This window comes from Takifugu flavidus, chromosome 1, assembly GCF_003711565.1.
Source record: "Takifugu flavidus isolate HTHZ2018 chromosome 1, ASM371156v2, whole genome shotgun sequence".
In the NCBI taxonomy this organism is placed as follows: domain Eukaryota; kingdom Metazoa; phylum Chordata; class Actinopteri; order Tetraodontiformes; family Tetraodontidae; genus Takifugu; species Takifugu flavidus.
The window spans coordinates 15,991,016-16,011,735 of NC_079520.1; the positions used below are offsets into that span (position 1 = coordinate 15,991,016).

Genomic DNA, 20,720 nt, shown 5'->3' on the forward strand with positions numbered 1-20,720 from the left:
GTGAAAATAAAGGGAAAATTAGAGCAATCCACATCAACAGTGCAATTTACCGGCTGTGTTTTGAGCAAAACAGATTATTCTTTACAGGTCAATCCATCATGAAATGATATTATGTCTGTGTGAAAAATGATCGGATTTATTCTTCCTCCCAATCCTTTATCTGAGGGAAATTTATCTCAAGTCTGCCAGAGGTCACTTTGTTGTCTCCGCCACTTACATGATCAAGCTTCTGGTTTGTGCTATTATTTGTCGTATGACTAATTAGCTCTAGACGTCCTCAGATGTGTAATATCTGGAAATTGCCCTCCTCTGGAGCCATTCCGGGTTCATAACTGTAACCGAGATGAAATGAGCTGCATTAAATACCACTGACCAGGCTGTGGAAATAACAGCACTGGCATCTGTGCTTCACTGGAAATAAAAATAGTCAATTTATACACCCATATGAGCCCAAATTTATTGAAAGCGAAAACAATTGTGTTCCTCCAGACTGCTGAAATGTAGAAAGAATTACACAAAAGAAAAAAAACAGTGATTTTCTGATGTACAAAACAAAAGGATTCAGGTATTTATTTTAATAAATTTATTGTTTAACAGATTTGTGTTAGTAATACATGTGTCCCCTGATTTCAGCATCATTTTATCTTTTAATATAAGTAGTATTCAAATGATCTAAAATACAGTAGCAGTGATATAAAAGTGTCTGAGCTGTGATGCCTCTGAGTGACCTTTTCCTAAGCCCCACCCCCAACGCCACACCTTTCAATAACTGATAAAAGGTAACAATAGCTGATTTACTGATGAATAATTTAAAATTCAAATGGGCTGCTGATGATTTAAAGGTGATAAGTAGCATGTAGAAAAAGCATCTGTTAATGTTTGTAAGACAGCCCTGTCCCTGTGCCTACGGAGGATACATATTCATATTTTGGGAAGGAATAAACACAATTTTGGCTGAGATGAGAGAACTGGGATGTCAACATTTTCCAGCAAGTACGTGTGTGAAGATCATGTTTACAGACAGTCTCAATATCTCATCTGTTCCGTAATTTCCTGTCCTTCTTTGGGAGAGTGTAGAAAACCAACCTATCCAACCCAAGAGTGTCGACTCTAAACTGGATCTCTGCTTGTGCGTCACGACTGGTGAGAGTCCAACATCAAAGCAAACCGCGTGCGTGATACTCCTGTGCTGGTGTTCGTGCCAGAACACGCCATCGCTGCATAGCAAGTGAGGCGTCAATGCAGAAAGAAAACTAGGCTTTACAGAGACAAAAAACCCAAACCGATGATAAACTAATCACTGCCAGCGACTTTGGTGTTGCAGGAATGTCGACGCGCACATGCACCATGTCCAACCAGGAGGTTCCTCGGGGGTTTTGCCACGGGGCACTTTTTTGTTTGTTTGGAATCCTGAGGGAACGTAGTTTTAAAGTTTTAACTCTAGTTTCAACACTCGCCTGTGTTAAGACACAAGCTCACGAGAAGGCGTGTTACGTTTGTGTGGGTTGGGGGCTGAGTGGGGGGGGGGCAGCCGAAAGGACTCACAGTATGAACGGATGAATGGCTTGTTAGTGCTGTCCTATATGTGTCAATGAAAAACCTTTATTTTAGTGTAAAGGGTTAGAAAGAGTCTATAGAAGTCAGCGGTCAGCATTCATTTTTCGCAGCTTGGGGGGTAAGTTGTCCTCTGGACGGTTCCCCACCAAAGAGATGCTGACTGGTGTTGGGTTGGGGGCCGCAGTGGTTCTGATGGCCACTGGCAGTTTCTCCAGCTCCCCCTCCTCTGCGTCTCCCTCCAGTGACAGCAGCTGGACGTGCTCCTCCAGATGTTCTTGCCTAGTGGCCGGGATGGAGCTGGACCTCAGCCTCTGAATACTGAGAGGCAGGTCTCCTGTGCTAGAGGCCTTCCCCCCGGGCAAGGATGGCCCTGTTTTTAGACCCTTCCACAGAAGCTCTTCCTTGGTGGAGCTCATTCTTTGGAGTTTTCTGGGCAGCCTGGAGCTTTGGTCCTCTATGTGGTCCGCGCAGTCAGCTGACAGAAGCCGTTCCCTGCGACCAACACGGCCACTGTTGCCCAGCAGAGGGGAGGAGGGAGTGGCTGCAACTGGCAGTGGGTTTGGTGACGTCAACAGTGACTTCTCCTCTTGTTCTTTCACACTGTAGGGAGGTGTAGGGACTTCAAAGGTGTTGTGGAACTGAGAGTAGTCCACTCTGAAAAACCCCTCCTCCAGGGACATGACAGGCAGGAACCGATGGCCCCACAAGACTTCATCCTCCGTGTAAGACGTCCTTGCCTGGCAGGTCATACCTGCAATAGAGGAAACAGAGACACGGTAAATGTCCAGAAATCTGCAACATTAAAAAGGACTGGGTTGGTAAAGCAAAGTAGACAGAAAATCGGAGGTTAAATGTGGCATGTTTAAGCAAAGAATCACTTTGATTTGTGATTCTCTTCTTTATATACAGGGAAGCTTCATTCAGATCATGCAAAAACCGGTTTACTCTGACCAGTGGTCTCCACGATGCCCTCCAGGATCACCACGATCTCAAATTGCTCGTTCATGAGCGAGCGCTGCGACAGGTCAAAGAACGGGCTCTTGGAGTTGATCTCGTGGCAGATGGTTAGAGGTGACACCAAGAAGAGCTGGTCCGCTCCAGTCCCAAAACCCACATCCAGCTCACACTGGTCCAGCGGCAAGAACTCACCCTCGGGGGTCTGACGAGACTGGAAACACAAACCATCCATACGTTTTACAACTGATTCTTGATGTTTCTCCCAAATGATCAGTCACATGTATTCACATTCCCTTAATACTTATAAAGGAATAGTTAACAACTCAAAATCAACCTTGTTGTGTTCTTGCTGAGAGTTGGAATAGACAATGATGGCGCTTTCTTATCTCTATGGTCAGTTTGAGGCTTAATTAGCTTAGCTCAAGGCTAGTCAGAGTCCTCGCAGAAAACGGCTTTGTTGTCGAACCACAGGAGGGCCGAGTGTAAAGTTTTCCCACATTTAGCTTAATGAGATTAATCTCATTTTCACACATTGAGTTTAATGTCACAAAGTAATGTAAATATAAATGGTATAGCCTTTATAAGTATAAATGTGTAATGTAAATTCAAATCCAGATATAGAATTATAAATGATGAATGTAAACGTTAAATGTTTGGCAGAACGTAAAACTAAAGCTCCACATCAAATAGCGCACATCCCCACCCATGATGCCAGTCTCGGTTAATTCATGCTGACCTCAACAGCACGGCCCCACCGACACCTGATTCTGGACTGGTGAACAACGCTGGAGGGAAAGCTGAAATTAATAGACCAAACTTAGCTGCCTCGTTGAATTTAGGTAGCTTTTACCTTACACATGTCTACATCTATTTGTGCTAATGTTACACTTGTGTTTTAATCAATATTTTAGGAGGAGCATTTTTCCAACAGTGCCCCATTAAATAATGTTCCCAGGGCTCCAGTGTACACAGCTAATTATTTAATCATCCAATTTCCATGGTCAAGAGCAAAGTCAATACGCACCTTAATGTAAGCTACATATTATCTTTTACTGTATGTGTTTCGTAATCATTTGAGATGCATGGAGCAAAAATATACTGAATAGCTGATCTGAGATCGGCATCATTAGTGGGCCTGAGCTTTAGGTTACACTGAGACATTTAACATTTATATATGTAATATTTCTATTTACATTTTACATTAACTCTGAGATATTGTCATATTTAGCTAAATGTGAGGAAATTTGGGTAAATGTGAGTCGTGTCTTTATGATGCCCCATAGAGAACAGTGGTTTTATAGCTATGGGGGCTTTATGACTGAACATGACCGTTGAGGCCAGAAGTCCCAACTTACCGGCCAGGCCAGCTTTAATTTCTCTTTAAATTATTTCTGCTGAATGAATAGCAAGCATTTCTTATCTTACAATGCTTTTTGACTACATTGTATCTAGTTGGGATTTGCATTTAATTATTCCAATTCCTCATGGTTCCACTTGACCTGGGATATTGCTGTGCAATTAAACTGAGAAAGGAAGTGTTCAGAATCAGCAAATCCCTGTGCACAATACCGAAGCACAACAAAGCAAACATACTCTTACAACCACATCTTATTCCCCGTGCACTTGCAGGAATAATGACAGATAAATGCTGAGAATAACGGTGCATATTTGAGAGCGGTCTCTTCAACAAGTGAAGAGATATGAAAGAAAGTGTAGAATTTCAGAGAACGCCGGAAAGAGCTTTTGGAAAATATTCACATAAAGAATTTATTTGGTCAGAATGTGGATGGAATTTGTACGTCCATTATTCCAGCTCATTTGTGTTTGTTCTCCATGTAGATGAATCCCTGAATTACACGACAACACGAGTGACTGTTCAAATCTGTCATCAGTCAGCACAGACACTTCTGGCAGAGACCTCGGGACCGTTGAGAGAGGAGTGTCACAGATGGCAAACAGGCTGTCATTTGTATTCACAGTGATGCCGAGGACAGAAGGGTGTGACATTTCACAAGAAGACGTCTGTGCCCAAAGATCCCTGGTGAGCGAAAGTTTCACCCCTCCTGCTGGAGCAGTTAAGCTCAGTGCTCCTGATTCTTGCAGATGTGGAGTCAGGAAGCCTGACCTGAAAAGCCTCAATTCACAAGCAGATGCCTCTTCGATTGCTGGGCGCCCGTGATGAGTGTGTTTGATATTCGATCACATGTAGCCATGGGGACATACTGTCGGTGGAGTGTCATTTGTGTGAGTTCAGTGGCTCTGTCGTCCCCCTGTAGTCATTTTAGCTGTTTTTTTTATCCCTTGGAAAAATCTTTTCCGAACTTATAATAGCTGGTTGTTATGGTGATATCGCAGCGACAACAGCAGACTCTACTGAGGAGATTTTCTTTTATTTTCTTGGTATTTGGCTGTTTTTCACATTCATGAGACATTTTATTTGAAAAAAGGCCCGTGGTGGAAAGACAACAGAGGAACTCTATAACTTTAAAAAGTAAAGTCAATTTTAAAGTCTTTAAGTGCACCTGCGTCACACACGTGTGTTCTCGCCACCAAAAGAATGTGACAACAAATTACTTTGACTTCATGCGATCCAATCCCATTCAGAGATAAGGTAAAAACAGCCCCCATATCTTTTCAAATGTGCCTTGGGTCATAATGAAGGATCAGTTGCTGAATTAGCATCTTAATGGGACAAAAGCTAGAAGAAACCATAACAATGGACACGCAATGTTCTTTGGGTCACTATGATGCAAATTATGGGCCCTTCAAACAGCTGCAGGAAGCAGATGTTTTTGAATACAGTCTGTGTCTGCTGGTTAATTAGCATTCACAATGCAATTTGGAGCCAAACCGTGAAGAGACAAATGTTTTTGTTTTGTTTTTTCTTAATGGCATCTGAATCATCCAACTGTTAGTGACCCAGACAGTCCCACCAGCCAAATGTAGCAGGTCGGGGACACTGTGTCATGTATTTGCACATCTAACCAGAACGACTCGACGATTTATCCACATCAAGTTTTGTGATTTCCTGGCGCTCACGTGAACATTTGACTACAGGAGAAACACTCCAATCTCATGAAACGTTTAAACAATGTGGCCAACATCTCAAACCGATGAAGGAAACCTGTCTCCACACCTGAAGATGAGATGGGCCCCTGCACTGATGGAAGCAGGTAACAAGAAACCGTCCAAAGTTGTGCAACTGTTGCGTGCTCAAACAACGCTGGTTGCCAGCTCACTCCACTTGCTCACTCGACAATTTGACCCAGGGCTTTGAAAGGAAGTGGTGGCAACGACACGGCGGGCGGGCAGGTCTCCCATTAGTCTTGTAAGCCAGTGAGATCGGGAGGCAATTTTCTGCGAAGTCATATCTACCCCCGTTCCAGTAATGAAATGGGAGCTGCTGTTTTCCAGATGCTCTCCGTGACTCTGCTGATTGGTGCAGCAGCATTACAACCAAATTAGGCCACAGCTAAGGAAAGGGTGGGGTGGGGGGGGACTTGACACTGGACGGTTTTAACAAGGCAAAAGCTGTGTTTGTTCTCATGCTGAAACTGAACTGTCAGCGACACAAGGGGGAATTTAATGGTTATTTGAAAGGACCTAATAGAGGAGGAGTGCTTAATTCACTTAGCCACCTGAGGTTCAGGGTGAGTGAAATTGGCCCTGTCCCCGGTGACACATGTCCTCCTTGGCGGGTGTAGCTGTACGTGAGAGCGATGACAAACAAAGTTGAAAATCCGTGTGTCTGTTTCCCTGTTTGAAGCTTGTCTGCCTGTGTTCCAACAACGGCTGCTTCTCTGTGCGTGTGCATGTTTATGTGTGCCCAGCTGGATCCTGTGTGCTGGACGCTGAACATGCCGCTCGCTCAAACAGACCAAACACCTCCACTGAAACTAAATCAGCCGGTCGTCCCTTTTCTGTCTCTCTTCCCTCTTTCTGCCCTCCATAGTCAGAAAGCAGAAAGTCGAGCTGTCTCATTTGTATCTATGCCTGTCCATCAGCTCCTGTACACGGTCCTTATCACTTATGTCCTGATGGGGACCAGACTGGCGACGCAGGCGTCTGCTGACACTGACGAGCACCACCCAGCTGTCATTGTCTATAATCCCCCCATCTTTATGCTTTATTGCTGTTTGCTGCTTTGCCAGTCATCGCGGTGCTTTTCTCCCCTGAGATGTCTACAGAGCGAGTCTAAAATCACATTATGATCCTGCATCAGTCAGTGTTGCAAAAGAAAATACTTAAAAGTACTCACAGAATATTGAACTAATGTTTCCTCATATTGACTGAATCAGCCCAGTTATAGTGTTGCAAAGAAAGGCCGACTAATCACAGGGTGCGAGTGGGAGCATCACTTGATAGACTGATGAAGGTGCATCACATTCCTCAGAGGGAAAGGTGCCTTTACCTATCACTATACCTCATCAACATGTAAACAAACTTTATAAAAAATGCCGTAGTATCCAGGTCCCTTAAGAATTTACAGCCCATCTCCAAGAGAGGAAAGAGAAGTTTCCACGTCACAGAGCTCTAGTGCCAAATTTACTGCAGCGTTTCTTTTAGCGCTTCTATTGTCTTTCATCAGCGACTCTGTGACCTTGAGCTGTATTTGAGCTGAAAACAAGCTGTAGCACATGTGAAATAAAAAAATTACACATTGATTACTTTATTCATTATTTTTGCCTTGAATGAAATCTATTTTTACGGTCCTCTGTGTGCATTGTGGATTCAAATAAAATGGTGTGACGAGCAATTTAAAATTAAAAAAACGTGTCTGGAGAGAATTTTCATCACAAGAAAGAATTCTGTTAAAACCCCCCCGACCAGCAATTGTTAGTGACGGAGTTGTCAGCGAAGAGAACAGAGCAGCAACGAGTGTGTCACTCCTCCACAAAGAAATAGCGCTGCCAAGGAAACATCTGGAAAACGATCACGCTCATTGCGGAACCGTGTGTCACCAAGGACGACCGGGCTAGACCAATAAATAACCTTCCATTTTTATTGTGTTTGCAAAAACTGACGGAAAACATCCTGGACAGCCGTTCCATGACGCCGAAGTAACTGAGCGGCGGGCCTCTGCAGGAGAAGAGCTGATGCAGTATTTGTGCTGTGTGGAGGCTGTGTTGATTAATTGCCATGAACATGCTATATATTTCCTGTGTCTTAGCTATTAGTTAAACAGTAAACAACAGCAAAATCCAATTAATTCTGCTGGGAACTGGATCTTTAGAGATAACCCTTCGATAACTCATCACAGATGTTTTTCTGAGGAACATCAACGCTGCTACTTGTCAAAAATATTAATATGGGGATCCTTTAGCACACTCTATAGTACAAAATAACTAAATCAGAGTGCCGCCTGCATGCTGCCGGTCATAACTTGATGGTATTGGGAGGCTGTGGTGGAGAAACTGTAGTGATTCAGGCTCCAGCTGTCGTCTCTTTCATTTGCAGCACAGTAAATTCTGTCACCTCAACCTTCACAGCCTCTCACTTCCACCTTGAGGATTACCTATGAAAGCAGGACTTTAGAGTGTGTGTGTGTGTGTCATTAGCAGCTCCCCGTGGTTCACATTAGGGCCACCTTGTCTTTAGGGAGGATAGAAATTGTTTTAATTGATCTCTTTTCCAGGCTGCAAAGTTTCCCAATAGACCGAGTGTCCCCTTGAGGCCCATTCATCTCTTCTGTCGACACTAAAAGCAGAGGTCCGACTTAAGATAGATGCAGCCTATTGGTGGCTCTTTTATTAAATTTGGGGGGAGAGAGACCTTGATTGTACCTGGAAACCATCTACTCATCTCAGTAGATGACAGCTATTATGGGATGCGTAATAATGGACAATAAAACACATTTGGGTGAGGTGTAAAAAATAACAAATAAATAAAAAATAAACCTTGCAAAATGCAGTAGATGAATAGACATTTAATGCACGACTTGAGGAGCACTCCTAAAACACAATGGGCAATCTCAAAAGAAATTAACGGACTGGTAATTGGGCTGTGCTTTGGTAATTACATTTCAGGTGATGGCGCTCACTGCGCCACGGTGCGCCCGCGGATGTTTTGGACATTTTACGCACCCCCAGAACCTGGCGCCCACCTACCTTGATGAGTTTGCACCTGATCTGCGCGGAAACCATGTGGCTGTTCCGCAGGTTCCCCACACGGAACATGAGGCACAACGTCCCGTCCCGTTGCGAAATCACCGCGTCCTGACTGAACATCAGCGTCTCCGCGCGCTTCTTGGGCTGCGACATCTTAATGAACATGCAGCCGATGAGAAAGGCGTCCACGATGGATCCCAGCAGCGACTGGAAGAGGAACAGGATGATGCCCTCTGGACACTTCTCAGTGATGTAGCGGTGGCCGTAGCCGATGGTCGCCTCCGTCTCGATGAAAAACAGGAACGCGGAGGGAAAGTTGTACACGTTGGCGACGCACGGGGTGTAAGACGAGTCGTGGCCGCCGCGGCTCAGGTCGCCGCGGATGTAGGCGATCACCCACCACATAGATGCCATGACCAGCCATGCGACAGTGTAAGTGAGAATGAAGATGAGCAGGTTCCAGCGCCACTTCAGATCCACAAGCGTGGTGAAGAGATCGGAGATGTATCGGCTGGTCTCCCCGCCAAGGTTACCGTGCTGGACGTTGCAGCGGCCGTTCTTCTCCACGAACCGCTGCCTCTTTCTTTTCACCGGAGCGGAGAAAGTAATGCCCCTGTTGGTGCTGACCACCTGGTAGTCCTCTCCAAATTTCCTCCGCAACGCTGACATCGCGTCAATCGCCTAGTTTCGATAAGCGACCAGCGGACTCTTTACGCAAGTTTGATGCCTTTGTCTCAGAAGCATGCAGAAGCTTTTAGAGCGCCACTCGCATCAGAAGAGATGGAGATGCGCATCTCTCCTGGAAATTAACCCCAAGACTAAGAGATTCTGCGCAATGCATGATTCAGACGCGGTCCTTTGCGCAAAGGAGTCACCCGCAACTTTTCCCCCTCAGGTCTCGTTCATGGGGGAGCAAATAGAGCCCGATCAGAACCATTTGGAGTGAAAGCCCTTCGCTCGGTTTGGCAGAGGAAGACTGCGTCCGCCCGGGTGCTTTCAATGAAAGTGTGAACGATGCGCGCTAGTGCCGCCAGCCCACTGAGGTGGGAGTGACTGGAAATTTAAGAGGTTCCAGACGAGCTGCAGCAGTTTATCCAGTCGCATCCCGTCGAACAAACAACAGAACAACGACCTCGACCTTGGCGGAGATTCTTTCTTTTCTTTTTTTTCACACACTACTTTGACGTTGCGTAATTGATCATTGATCTGTTACTGGCTAAATTAGCCAATCAACGTGCTGAAGGGTCGACCGGTGGCTTTTTGGTTCCCCCTAGTGTCACTGCAGTGGAAGTCCATCCCTGCAGTGAGCAGTGTAGGAATGCGCTTAGAAAAAAGGTGATTTTGAAGCATTTTGCAACATTGAAACATCATTTTGATGAGCATCATCTCTGCCTTGAGTGTGATGCAGCCACCAACTCCAGCACGAAGCCATCCGATGATTTCTTTCCTAATAACTTTATTATTAAAGGAATAATAGTTTTCTCTGTCTCTTTATTGTTACTGCGTGACTGTAAAATAACTGATTATTACAGGTAATTGTTGGAGGGGTTTTCCTTTGATAGGAAAATGCAGCTTCACAGTGTAAAATATAAAGAAGAAAAAAATCTGCAATATGTCCTTTTGGAACCTTTCAGAATGTACAAAATCACACATTCATAATTCGATTTTTAAAAATCTCATCAGTTTATTATTAATGTGGAGGAAGTTCAAACTATAAAGTGTAGCAGAAATATTGTAATTACCATGAGCACCTCAATCGGCAGCAGAGTCATTATCAATAACACAAAGAACAAAATGTGGTCAAATCAGAAAAGGTAACAAAGGTCCTGTGAAGCTGCAGAGCAGCAAATGGGTCCATACTGTGCACACGCATGGCTTATTTCAGGCTCTTTGGGGTCACAACATGAGGTCAGGTGTGTGTTTAAATGACTCAAACCCCCTGAAGAAATCTCTAATAAATCAAATGGCCTAAAATCAATTGCTGGTGCTGTTGGGGCCCCTGGTAGAGCGGCTCCTAACACCATCTGCTTTGTAATCAAGCGCTGTGTTTCTGTGCGCACAGGCAGAAATCATATAAACCAGCAGATGCTGGTATTATGCAAAAGACGTGAAGGACCTGCAGCAGCTTCAACCACGACGTGAACACCAGGAACCAGAGCAGCACTGGAGTATCTGCAGACAAGCATCTAGAGCACATCTCCACGTTTGGCCATCTACAAGACGGGAGGCAACACAAGCATCTGCTTGTCCAATCCCAGCGTGTTTTAAAGCCTGTTTTGTTCCAGCACACACACACACACACACAACACACACACACACACCACACACACACACACGCACACACACACACACACACACCACCTCACCCTGACTCTGGTTCATTCATTCATCTCTGATCCATTAGAGCGGAACATCTGAGGCAAGCAGAAGGATGAGTCCAGCGCCAGGAACCAATGGCATTGTGCTGACTGTGCATGGTTTCCACAAACTTGTCATTTATTTATTATTATTATATTATTATTATTTATTTATTTATTACGCTACTGTGGCTGACAGGCCGTCGTGTGTTTGCCATGACCATCATGAGTGAACCCACTTCATCATCCACGACAGTTGTGAATATCAGCTGAAGCCAAAGGGGGAAATGATGTCACGAAAACGCCGTCAGTCATATTTTCTGTCACATTTTTGAGCTCGTACATTTATTTTCAGGCTTCTGCCTTCCGGTTTCATACAAGCAACCGCAACATAGGAAAGACTAACTAAAAAGGTTTAACTAAAAGTTCTGAAAATGTGTGTTTGGCAAATGGAACTGAACTAAACCGGGGAAACTGTAACAACCAGGAGAACGTTTGCCAAGTTTTACCAGAAAGATTGTGAACAATGTACATAAGGTGGAGAAGGAAAGTAAAGACGACACAGCCCATCATACTACGAACAGAGGCACCGATTACTGTCAGATATCGATGGCTGGATCAGTTATCACTGATAACTTATCACTGATAATGAGGTTTAAGATGAGCTACTGAGCAATATTTCCAAAGTCAAAGGTTAGTGTTGATTTGCAATTATTTAATCCCAACGTTTATCTCCACACACATTTGTTAGCTTTGTCTTCATTTACCGCTAAAGAAAGTCAAATCCAAACATGTCACAGTTGAACCAGAAATAAATAGGAACTAAATTTAGTTCTTTACTGTAAAGATCATTGTAATAGCTTTACAACGAGCTTCAGTGAATTCGTTGTTTTTAGATTTTAATTGAAAGTTCTGCACGCCCTGAAATCAGGATTTGGACCGCAACATTTATGGAAGAGCCCCAACGTGGAACCATTTCCCCTGAATATCCTCGGGTGAATGGCGTCTGGCTCCTGGTGGGACGCCTCTCTCCGTCTTTGCACCTCTTTTTTCGCTCGTCCTGCAGATGTTCGGTGGGGGGGACGCGGGTGATCCAGTCCCGATCCAGTCCCGATCCAGCCCCTCAGCAGCCTTCGCCTGTCTCTTCTCACGACCCGTCCGCGGCTCCCACAATTCCCCGCGCCAAGACAAGATGGAAGAAAGCAGCGGCCGCCGGAGAACAATGTTTTGGCACTAAAACTCCCCGTCGGCGAATACGGAGAGATTCCAGGCACGTTTAAAACCACCCGCGGTCATGTGGAGGTGAGTGGGGCGATGGCGCGGCTCCGGCGTTGGTTAGAGCTTCGACTTTATCGAGATTGCGACGGAATTGTGGGGCTCGGCACCAACGGGAGATGCAGCGGGACGCAGCATCATTGTTTCTGTTGCATGGGCCGTAATGAGGGGCTTCGCTCGGGGCAGCTAGCAGCTAACTAGCTAGCTCATGGTAGCGTTATTGTTATAAACACACCTCCTTAGGTGCCATATAGTTTCATATTGGTTGGGTATTTTAACAGAGGTCGTCGCCCTCCGTCATCGACAAGGACCCCCCGCCGGGGGAAATGCATTGGTGAGCTTTATCTGTTAGAAAAACCAACTAAAGTTGGTCCACAATAAATGGAGCGCCAGCGCTGGTCCCAGCCAGACGTTTGATTTCACGAGCGTCATCAAAGCTCGGAAACGTGAGAATGGGCAATTTAGGCTGCTGCTCTAAATGCTGGTTTGTCACCGCATCCCGCACGCTTTTAGTTGCCTTTTCCCCCGTATACATGAATATATGATTGGGTTTACTGCATTCTAGAAGAAGTAGCGCCCTAGCAGTCAGCATATGTGTTAATAATGGCATCCAATCACGTCTCCTTTTTTAGCTTTAGCTAGCGTGATAGCAACATTGGCGTTAGGTAACGTTAACGATAATGGGACGGTCAAACTTATATCCCCCACACGTACTATTTACATTGCTTCTCATAGCATGTGAGTTCGGCGAGTTACTTTTTGAGTTTTCTGGTTCCAATACCTGGATGCATTGATCAAGAATGTGGCGTGAAATATTCGTTGATTGTCTCATTTTGGCTAACCGGCTAGCTATCCATGCTAACTAGCTGGCTAACTATTATGCATCACAAAAGCTCATCCGCTTTCTGTTGAATTCAGCGCCGCATCGCCAAATGGTCGCCAGGGCTAGACTAAACAATAAATTCCCACCCTGCTCTTTCTTTCACGCCCGTTTCAGTGTCCTCGGTGCGCCAGCTCGGAGTAAACGAACCGCGTCGCTAAATTTGACCTAATTATCGTTTGTTGGAGTGATGAATTACCACCGATGCGCCTTTTTACGCCACGTTAGTGATTATCTGGGCTGGCCTGCTCGCTCCTGACCTTTACCAGATTACTAACTAAAGACCTGCTTAAAAAAGGACGCAAAACTACACCCGAGTTTTATCACAATTCAGGTCTTCCTCCATATATAATCCGGAATGTTGGGAACTGCTCCCGTTGTATGGAATCACTTTCCTCTTTTCGTATTATTCGTAATTAGTTAATTGAAAGCTTTTGGGGCTGTTTTAATCCGTGCAAGGGATGTTTGTTGTTTTACTCAAGATTTACTCAAATTTGGCTGCTGTCATTGCTCAAACATTGCAAAGGCTAATTCTTCCTCCTCAGGTCAGAGTTTCCCGATATTCTTTTTATTTTTCACTGCAAGACGGAGCGCATGTCCGGGGGTGTCCCCTGTCCGCCGGGGTGTCCCCTGTCCGCCCGGGGTGTCCCCTGTCCATCACTGTTGATCCTGGATCCTTTGAGTTGATTTATCGCATCTCTAAATGCTCCGCTGCTAAATCGTGACTATACCAACTGGAGTGTGTTTCTGCCATTTACCATCTACTGTGTTGCTGGCATGTTAAAATAAGTCCATGTTGTCCGGATATCTCGTCTCCGGTCCCCGGTTCTGAATCGTTTAGTGTGCAGCCAGTCTTGGGGACAGACAATATGGCTATTTAAATGGGCATCTGAGGGAAAGATTTCATCATTGAATGCATAATATGGCAGCGGTGTACTCACAGAGTGTTGTGAAATACTTAAAGATTCTTCTGTTTAATATCGTTTCACCTTTTGTGTCTCCGCCTTTAGGATATTCTCCTCCTGCATTCCTCTTTAGATCGACTGCCCTCCTTCCTCACACAAAGTAAAACCACCACCATGAGTATTATCCAAGACAAGTTGGCCAATGAGTTTCTACGAAACGGTGGCATGGACCCCAATTTCACTCCAGGCATGCTCATGTTCAGCCACCTGCCGCCAGTCACCAGCTTTACTCGACTCGCCTCCCCGTCTGTTATGGGCGAGCTTCCTCAGGAGATGATTCTGAAGAAAGAGCGTGACTCGCCCCAGGATCACCAGGGCGCCGCGGCTGCAAACCCGGGGGGGTTCCTCCACAGCATGGGGATAAAGCAGGAGAGGTTAAATGAGTTGGACTTCCGTATGCCCCTTTATGGTGGGGGTGGAGGCGTGGGAATGAACTGTGCTGGAGGGGCGCGGGGAAGAGCGTCGCGGACATGCCGGACCTGTCCTTCGGCAACCACCACCAAAACCACCAGAACATGCTCCTGCATGACCTGAGCCTCAACAGCGTTCGATCCCTTGGAGAACCGGTGAGGTGGAACGTTCTAATTAACGTGTAGCATCGTGTGGTTTAAATATCAATTGCCCCGATTTATTTATTGGATGTTCTTACTTGGTTGTTTGCTCTCAGATGACTGGAAGGCCGGGAAAAGAGCCAAAAGATTCCTCAGGTAGACGAGGGCGACGCAGCAACGGGGAGGGGCAGGGCGGCAAGGCCCGAAGAAAACGCAGCGACGCCGCAAAGGTGCGTTTCTTCTCGATTTTAATAGACAATAAAATGGATTTGTGTCGCGGAAGATGATGCAGGAAAGCGGCAAACGCCCTCACATGTGACGGTTAATTGCTCTAGGCCATGATGTTGGACGCAGATGGGGGCTGCCTGTCTCCCAGCTCAAAGCCACATATCTGCGAGCACTGCAACGCCGCCTTCCGTAGCTCCTATCACCTGCGCAGGCATGTGCTCATCCACACAGGTGAGACGTCTTGGCAGATTTTCCTCTTGTAGCTCGGCCCAGTGTAGTAAAACACACGTGACGTCTGGCTGATTTGGCTGATGAATTTTATATATTTAATGTTCCAAGAACACAGTGTTTCAAACCTTAAACGTGTCCCCCCGAGCAATGCGCATTACTAGAGCGCTGGGGGGGCTTACAGGAACCTACAGGAACAGGGTGTTGAAGCAGGGGTGACTCAGGGATGAATCGTGCTTTACGACCCAGAAATGATGGGTTACTCATGCATTTCTGGATATATTAGTCATTTTACTGGGAATTAGTCCTTCAAATCTGTCCATGACAACCTGGTGTATTATTCTACGTGTAGTTATGATGCATATAGAGAGATTTAGAGACATATATCTTCTTCTTTTTTTAATTAAGCTAAGTAAACATGTATTAAATGTTGGCCAAATCAGGTTTGAGGCTGGGTGTTTAATCGCAAGCTCCAGGTTATTTGTGATGGGATTACAGTCGGTTCACGTGTGGATGGTGGATGGTTCTATTCCTGATCATACAGGTGAGAGGCCTTTCCGGTGCAGTCAATGTAACATGAGCTTCATTCAGAAGTACCTCCTCCAGCGACACGAGAAGATCCACAGCGGTGAGTTCCTGCACAGAGGTGGAACGCAGCAGCTGAATCAGAGCTCGGGGTTCTAATGACGTTGTGTTGCGTGATTTCCAGGAGAGAAGCCTTTCAGCTGCGACCAGTGCAACATGCGCTTCATTCAGAAGTACCACATGGAGAGACACAAGAGGACGCACAGCGGCGAGAAGCCGTATCGCTGCGATACCTGCCAACAAGTAATGACGCGTTTAAAACGGACTCTTTATCTGTTCAGATGGCTCTTAGTTCTCTTTTTGTGGTGGATCCGCTTTTAGTGTTAGTTTAAAAACAAGGCAAAATCCATATTGTGATTCCAGAAAGTAAAACGACCATTTTCTGCTTGTCTGCGTTCAGTTTTTCTCCAGAACCGACCGGTTACTGAAGCACAAACGGACATGTGGAGAAGCCATAAAGAAGGATCTGGACCCAAGCATGCTGGAGCTCAGCGAGGCAGAGTTGGGTCATGGCAGCTATTCACTTTCTCAGGGAAACTCTACCACCTCTGCACGCAAGAGGGCCAAGTCCAAAAACGGTGAAGGCGGCGAACGCAAGAGAAAAAAGAACGCCTCCGCATCGGCGGCCGCAGCCTCATCTTCTGGGGAGATGGCTCGTGAGCTGGGCATCCAGGACTTCAATATGGAGCACCCCGCAGGCTCCAGCAGTGCCATGGATGGACGCAAGCTGGTGTTTAAAAAGGCCGGCCGCAAAGGTCTCGACAAGGGCCTGCTGTCCATGGAAGATGGCGTGGACGGACAGAAGCGACTGGGACAGAAGCCTTGCCCCATGGATCACGTGGAGGGTTCCAGCCTTGATAACATGGGCCTTCTCCAGAGTGCTGGGGGCAACAAGCAAGGAGCAGCCACCAGCAGCAACTATGATGATGCAATGCAGTTTGTAAAAAAGCGGCGCTACCTCCACGCCGTCACTAACGACTACGGCGCCGGCTCGCTGCACATGGCGCCGCAGGGCAACAGTGTGATTCAGGGCTCTCTGGGACCCGAGCCCACGCTGGCCATGTTGGACTCCTCACCTTTGGAACTCAAGCATGACAAGTCGGGCATTCCCGACGAGGTACTGCAAAGCCTGCTCGACCATTACAGCCATAAGCCAGACGGGACCCAGCACCACGATGTGACTTTCGACCTGTCCGATCACCCGCACCACGTGGACCTCCAGCCCGCAGCTCCGGTTACTCCTGAACTGGAAGATGATTCGCCCAACGGCGGCGACAAGACGGCAGTGATGAGTGAGTATTCAAAGTTCCTCCTGCAGGCACTGGAGCGCACCAGCCACACTGGGCCCTTCCCCAGCCTGGGACCAACGGGACCCTTCCCGCTCCTGTCCAGCAGCTCCAGCCCCACTGGGCCGCTGTTCTCAGACAAGCACGTGTACGCGTCGTCTCCGCTGGATTGTGGGTATCCCCCTGCTGTGTCCTCTCCACTGCCCATTGTCGCCCCATCCTCCACCTCCTCCTCGTCCTCCTCCAAGTCCCACTACGGCATGCTTGTAGGCTCCCCCTCCCAGGCAGGCTACCACCTCAGCTTAGAACCCACCAGCCACCAGCAGCTGACCCCCTCTCAAGAGCTGACGGAGCAGTTGGAGAAGCAGCATTCCCCTGGAGCGTTCACCCTACCTCCCCAGGACTTGACCGCCTCAGCAGAGGGCACCAAAGGTCAGCAGTCCAAAGCTGGGGGAACCGCCGCACCCACCAATGGCTCCAGCTACCCAGACCTGTCTCCTCTAAACCCCCCGAAAGAAACAACTTATCAAATCGAGAACTTCGCACAGGCCTTTGGTTCCCAGTTCAAGTCAGGGCGCCGGACCCCACTCGGCTATGGCAATGATCCTGGGTCAGAGGTCGACCACAGAATACGGACTCCGGTGTCAGAATTCTCAGGGTATACCAGTTTGTTAGCTGACGTGAGCGAGCCAGTGAGTACAGGATCAAAAACCCCAACAAGCCAAAGTTACAGATAAAGGTCAAGTGAGGTGAAGAGCGTTGGGGCTGCTGGGTCGCTGTCCACATGTCCCTGTCCCCATTTCCATTTGGTTCTTGTAAATGTTTTTTTTTTTTTTAAAAACACTGCCATTAAATGATAATACAATGACGACCAGGGAGGGTCTTAAATGGCCTCAAATGCAATTTTTTGGGAAAAAAAATTTCATTTTTAATATGTATTTAGTCGCTCAATTTTTGTTAAAGAGTAGTGATTTTGATATGACCGTATCGTAGATTTAAATGTAATTTAAAACATTTAGAGGGTAGCTACAAACTTGCTTGTTTTTGTGATTTCATGTGTTCTACCAATCATCATACCATTGTAAAGTAATAATGTTGATAATTTCAATAATATGACGTTTGTGGCAGGGAAAGGCCCAGAATTCAAATGGCAAAAAATATATATTGTCTGTTACAAGGAACGTATTAACTCAGGAAAATAGACAAAATTGTGTAATAAGACTTTGTATGATGAGATGCAATTAGCACAGTTTTTACAGGTGTACTTTAAAACTACAGAGCTTTGATTTTTAATTTTGTCTCGTGTTTCTCAGAACAAAAGAAAAAACAAACCACATTACATGAACTTGTTTGGTTTCGACTGCCCTGTAGCTTTGAGACGACGGTGTGGAAACACCCACCTTTGTAGGCGGAGTCACGTCTACGTCTTAGCAGGGTTCAGCCCAGGGCGCACGTGCTTGCCGTGCGCTCGCCGACCCGCGCGCTCCTCCGGTGGCCGGCAGGGACGCCGCAGCTTTGGCTAAATCCAACCCGTCGCTCTCACAGCAGTCTAGATGCAATCAACATCGACCTTTTTTTATTTTCGTTGTCGTACTGTTACTGAGATGGTTAATTTATTGTTTTAAACCAAGCCGCGACTTTTCAACGACTCCTCTTGCTGTTGCTTTTTTTTTTTTTTTGTCAGTGGAATCAAACAAGCACTTTTTAAAACAAATCATTGGAAACAACCCGTTCAATTTACAAAGGTGATGCGTGACTATTCTGTTACCGGTTATGGATATTTTAAAAGGAAAAAAACTGTGAATGGGGTTTTGGGTGGGTGGGGGGGGGGGGGGTGTGATGGGGCAGCTGGATTGTTAAAATGGGTTTAGATAGCGGTTGACTAGGCATGACCATAGGCATTTGTATTTTGTTGCTTCTCACGGGAGACGGGACGTTTTCTGGGTTTTTTACGGTTTTTCGGGTGATGTAAAAAGATGATTTGCCATAATTTTGTTATACAATATTTTAGAGTACCTCTTTATATTTAAGTGTTTTGAGCAACGGGCTGACATGCTGGAACCCTTGTATCTTTAATCCCCTAGTTATGTTGAATGCAAACCCCCACCCATGTTTTTTATTTTATTTATTCTTCACTAGCCAAGACAACTTAGTAGCAGATATTTTTCAGCAAGTTATTACAGGACCTATACCTCCACCCCCTTGGTATTCTTATTTATCACACGGTCATAATTAGAAAGAACTGCTTTAGAGTAAAAACAGCCAATTTGGGAAAAAAAGGTCCCCCCCCCCAGAAGTCCTGCACTCAGAAGAAACAATGGCCTTCTTTGTCTTCCACGGCTAAAGCCATTCTCTCCTGGCAGCCAGGGTTGATGTTTAATTCAGTTGATTTCCTGTGAGCCCCCCCCCCACCACCACCACCACCTTTTTTTTCTTCTTTTACATCTGTGAGCGCCACAGCCAAGAGACTTTGAAGCTGCTCATATCACAGGAACAAAGACTGATCAGCCCCCTCCCTCCAATACACACACACACACACACAGACACACACACACTATGCTTTTTAATACAAGAAAAGTGTGCGTAAGGCGGAGGGGAAAAAAGACAATACGATTGACCTAAATATACCTCATATCACGAAAGCATGAGAAAGCAGGGACGTGCGTTTCATGTATGTAGTGGAAATATTTGTAGTATAGTTTCGACATAATGTATACTCATTTAACACTTCCTGTGTTTACAATTATAGAGCAAGTGACTCATCAAGATGCAAATGTATTTTTTTTTTGTACAAACATCCACGCCAAGCAGTGTTGCATTCTAGATGCCTCATAGAACATTCATTTTTCTCATGTTCTATCCCTTTTTGTTACTTGCCATAATGTGTTTTGATATGATCTCTAGAAGGATATTGTTTACAAAAATGTAAAAAAAAAACACTAAAAATGTGTGTTCTCTCTTTTTTTGAGTTCTTCTCCAGTATGCATGATAAAGACATTTTAAATGGCTTTTATTTTCTGTCACCTCAATACCAAATTTTGTAGCAGAAGCCCCCCCGCCCTTCCTTTGTCTTTATTTGTGATATGATTTCCCAGGCTGTACCTGTTATTGAGATGATGAACGGATTAGAGAAGCCAATAAAAACTTTTTGGTACAAAACAGGAAGTTGTCTGGGTTTGTGTGTCCAAGAAAGACTCGACGCCCTCGGCAGCCACTTCGAGTTGTGATAAGTTTCCAATGTCAAGCTTGGCACGAGTCCCATCTTCTTAACTATAAACCTCTAATGTATGATGTGCTGTGTGAACTTTGGTGGGAGTGGACACATTTAGGTCATACCTGCGACTTTTAAGAACCAAAGGTCTGGGTGTGGTTGTCGGAAAAGAAATAAAAGCCACTGTCTTAAGATTTCGTAATATCTTTATTACTTGAGACGTTAAATATATTGGCCACATAAAAAACTCTTTTTGAAATAATCTCAAAGTCATGTCATGACCTGATAAGAAGTGGTAAACATGTCCATCTAAAAATAGATCTCACTGGTAACCAGTTTTATCAATCCAGACTTTAGAACGTGGCCGGTTTAATTGACTTTCTGGACGTCGGTTAAGAAATCCACCAACAGGTTTGAACCTTGTTTCAGTGGCCCAGATATCAGGATGTCTCAGAGTTAAACTGCCAAATATAAGTATGATGCAGCAAAACGTCATTGGTTTGCGTCAACTTTCTACACAATGCACATGTGTG

The 20,720-nt window shown here is 45.6% G+C and overlaps 2 protein-coding genes across 2 annotated transcripts; one reads left to right on the forward strand and one right to left on the reverse strand.

Annotated features, from left to right (window-relative positions):
• Positions 1-568: 568 nt before the first annotated feature.
• On the reverse strand, positions 569-9,768 carry LOC130531638 (G protein-activated inward rectifier potassium channel 1-like). The gene is made up of 3 exons (XM_057043723.1): positions 8,622-9,768; positions 2,509-2,725; positions 569-2,308 (listed from the first exon to the last, which is right to left on the reverse strand). The coding sequence occupies exons 1-3, from the start codon at positions 9,288-9,290 to the stop codon at positions 1,641-1,643; spliced, it is 1,554 nt and encodes a 517-aa protein (XP_056899703.1). The 5' UTR covers positions 9,291-9,768; the 3' UTR covers positions 569-1,640.
• A 1,623-nt stretch (positions 9,769-11,391) lies between these two features.
• Positions 11,392-20,137, forward strand: znf281b (zinc finger protein 281b). The gene is given in 8 exon segments (XM_057040797.1): positions 11,392-12,280; positions 14,144-14,540; positions 14,543-14,664; positions 14,766-14,879; positions 14,985-15,108; positions 15,650-15,733; positions 15,815-15,933; positions 16,091-20,137. Coding segments are annotated over 7 exon segments (2,514 nt in total). The 5' UTR covers positions 11,392-12,280; positions 14,144-14,212; the 3' UTR covers positions 17,714-20,137.
• Positions 20,138-20,720: the final 583 nt, after the last annotated feature.

What these genes read in the sequence shown, in the direction of transcription:
- LOC130531638 (XM_057043723.1), bottom strand. Translation starts at nt 9,290, where the DNA reads ATGTCAGCGTTGCGGAGGAAATTTGGAGAGGACTACCAGGTGGTCAGC. An exon ending in TCAGGTGCAAACTCATCAAG is followed by an intron (nt 2,726 to 8,621) that starts GTAGGTGGGCGC and finishes TTGTGTTTCCAG; the next exon opens with TCTCGTCAGACCCCCGAGGG. An exon ending in GGGCATCGTGGAGACCACTG is followed by an intron (nt 2,309 to 2,508) that starts GTCAGAGTAAAC and finishes CCTCTATTGCAG; the next exon opens with GTATGACCTGCCAGGCAAGG.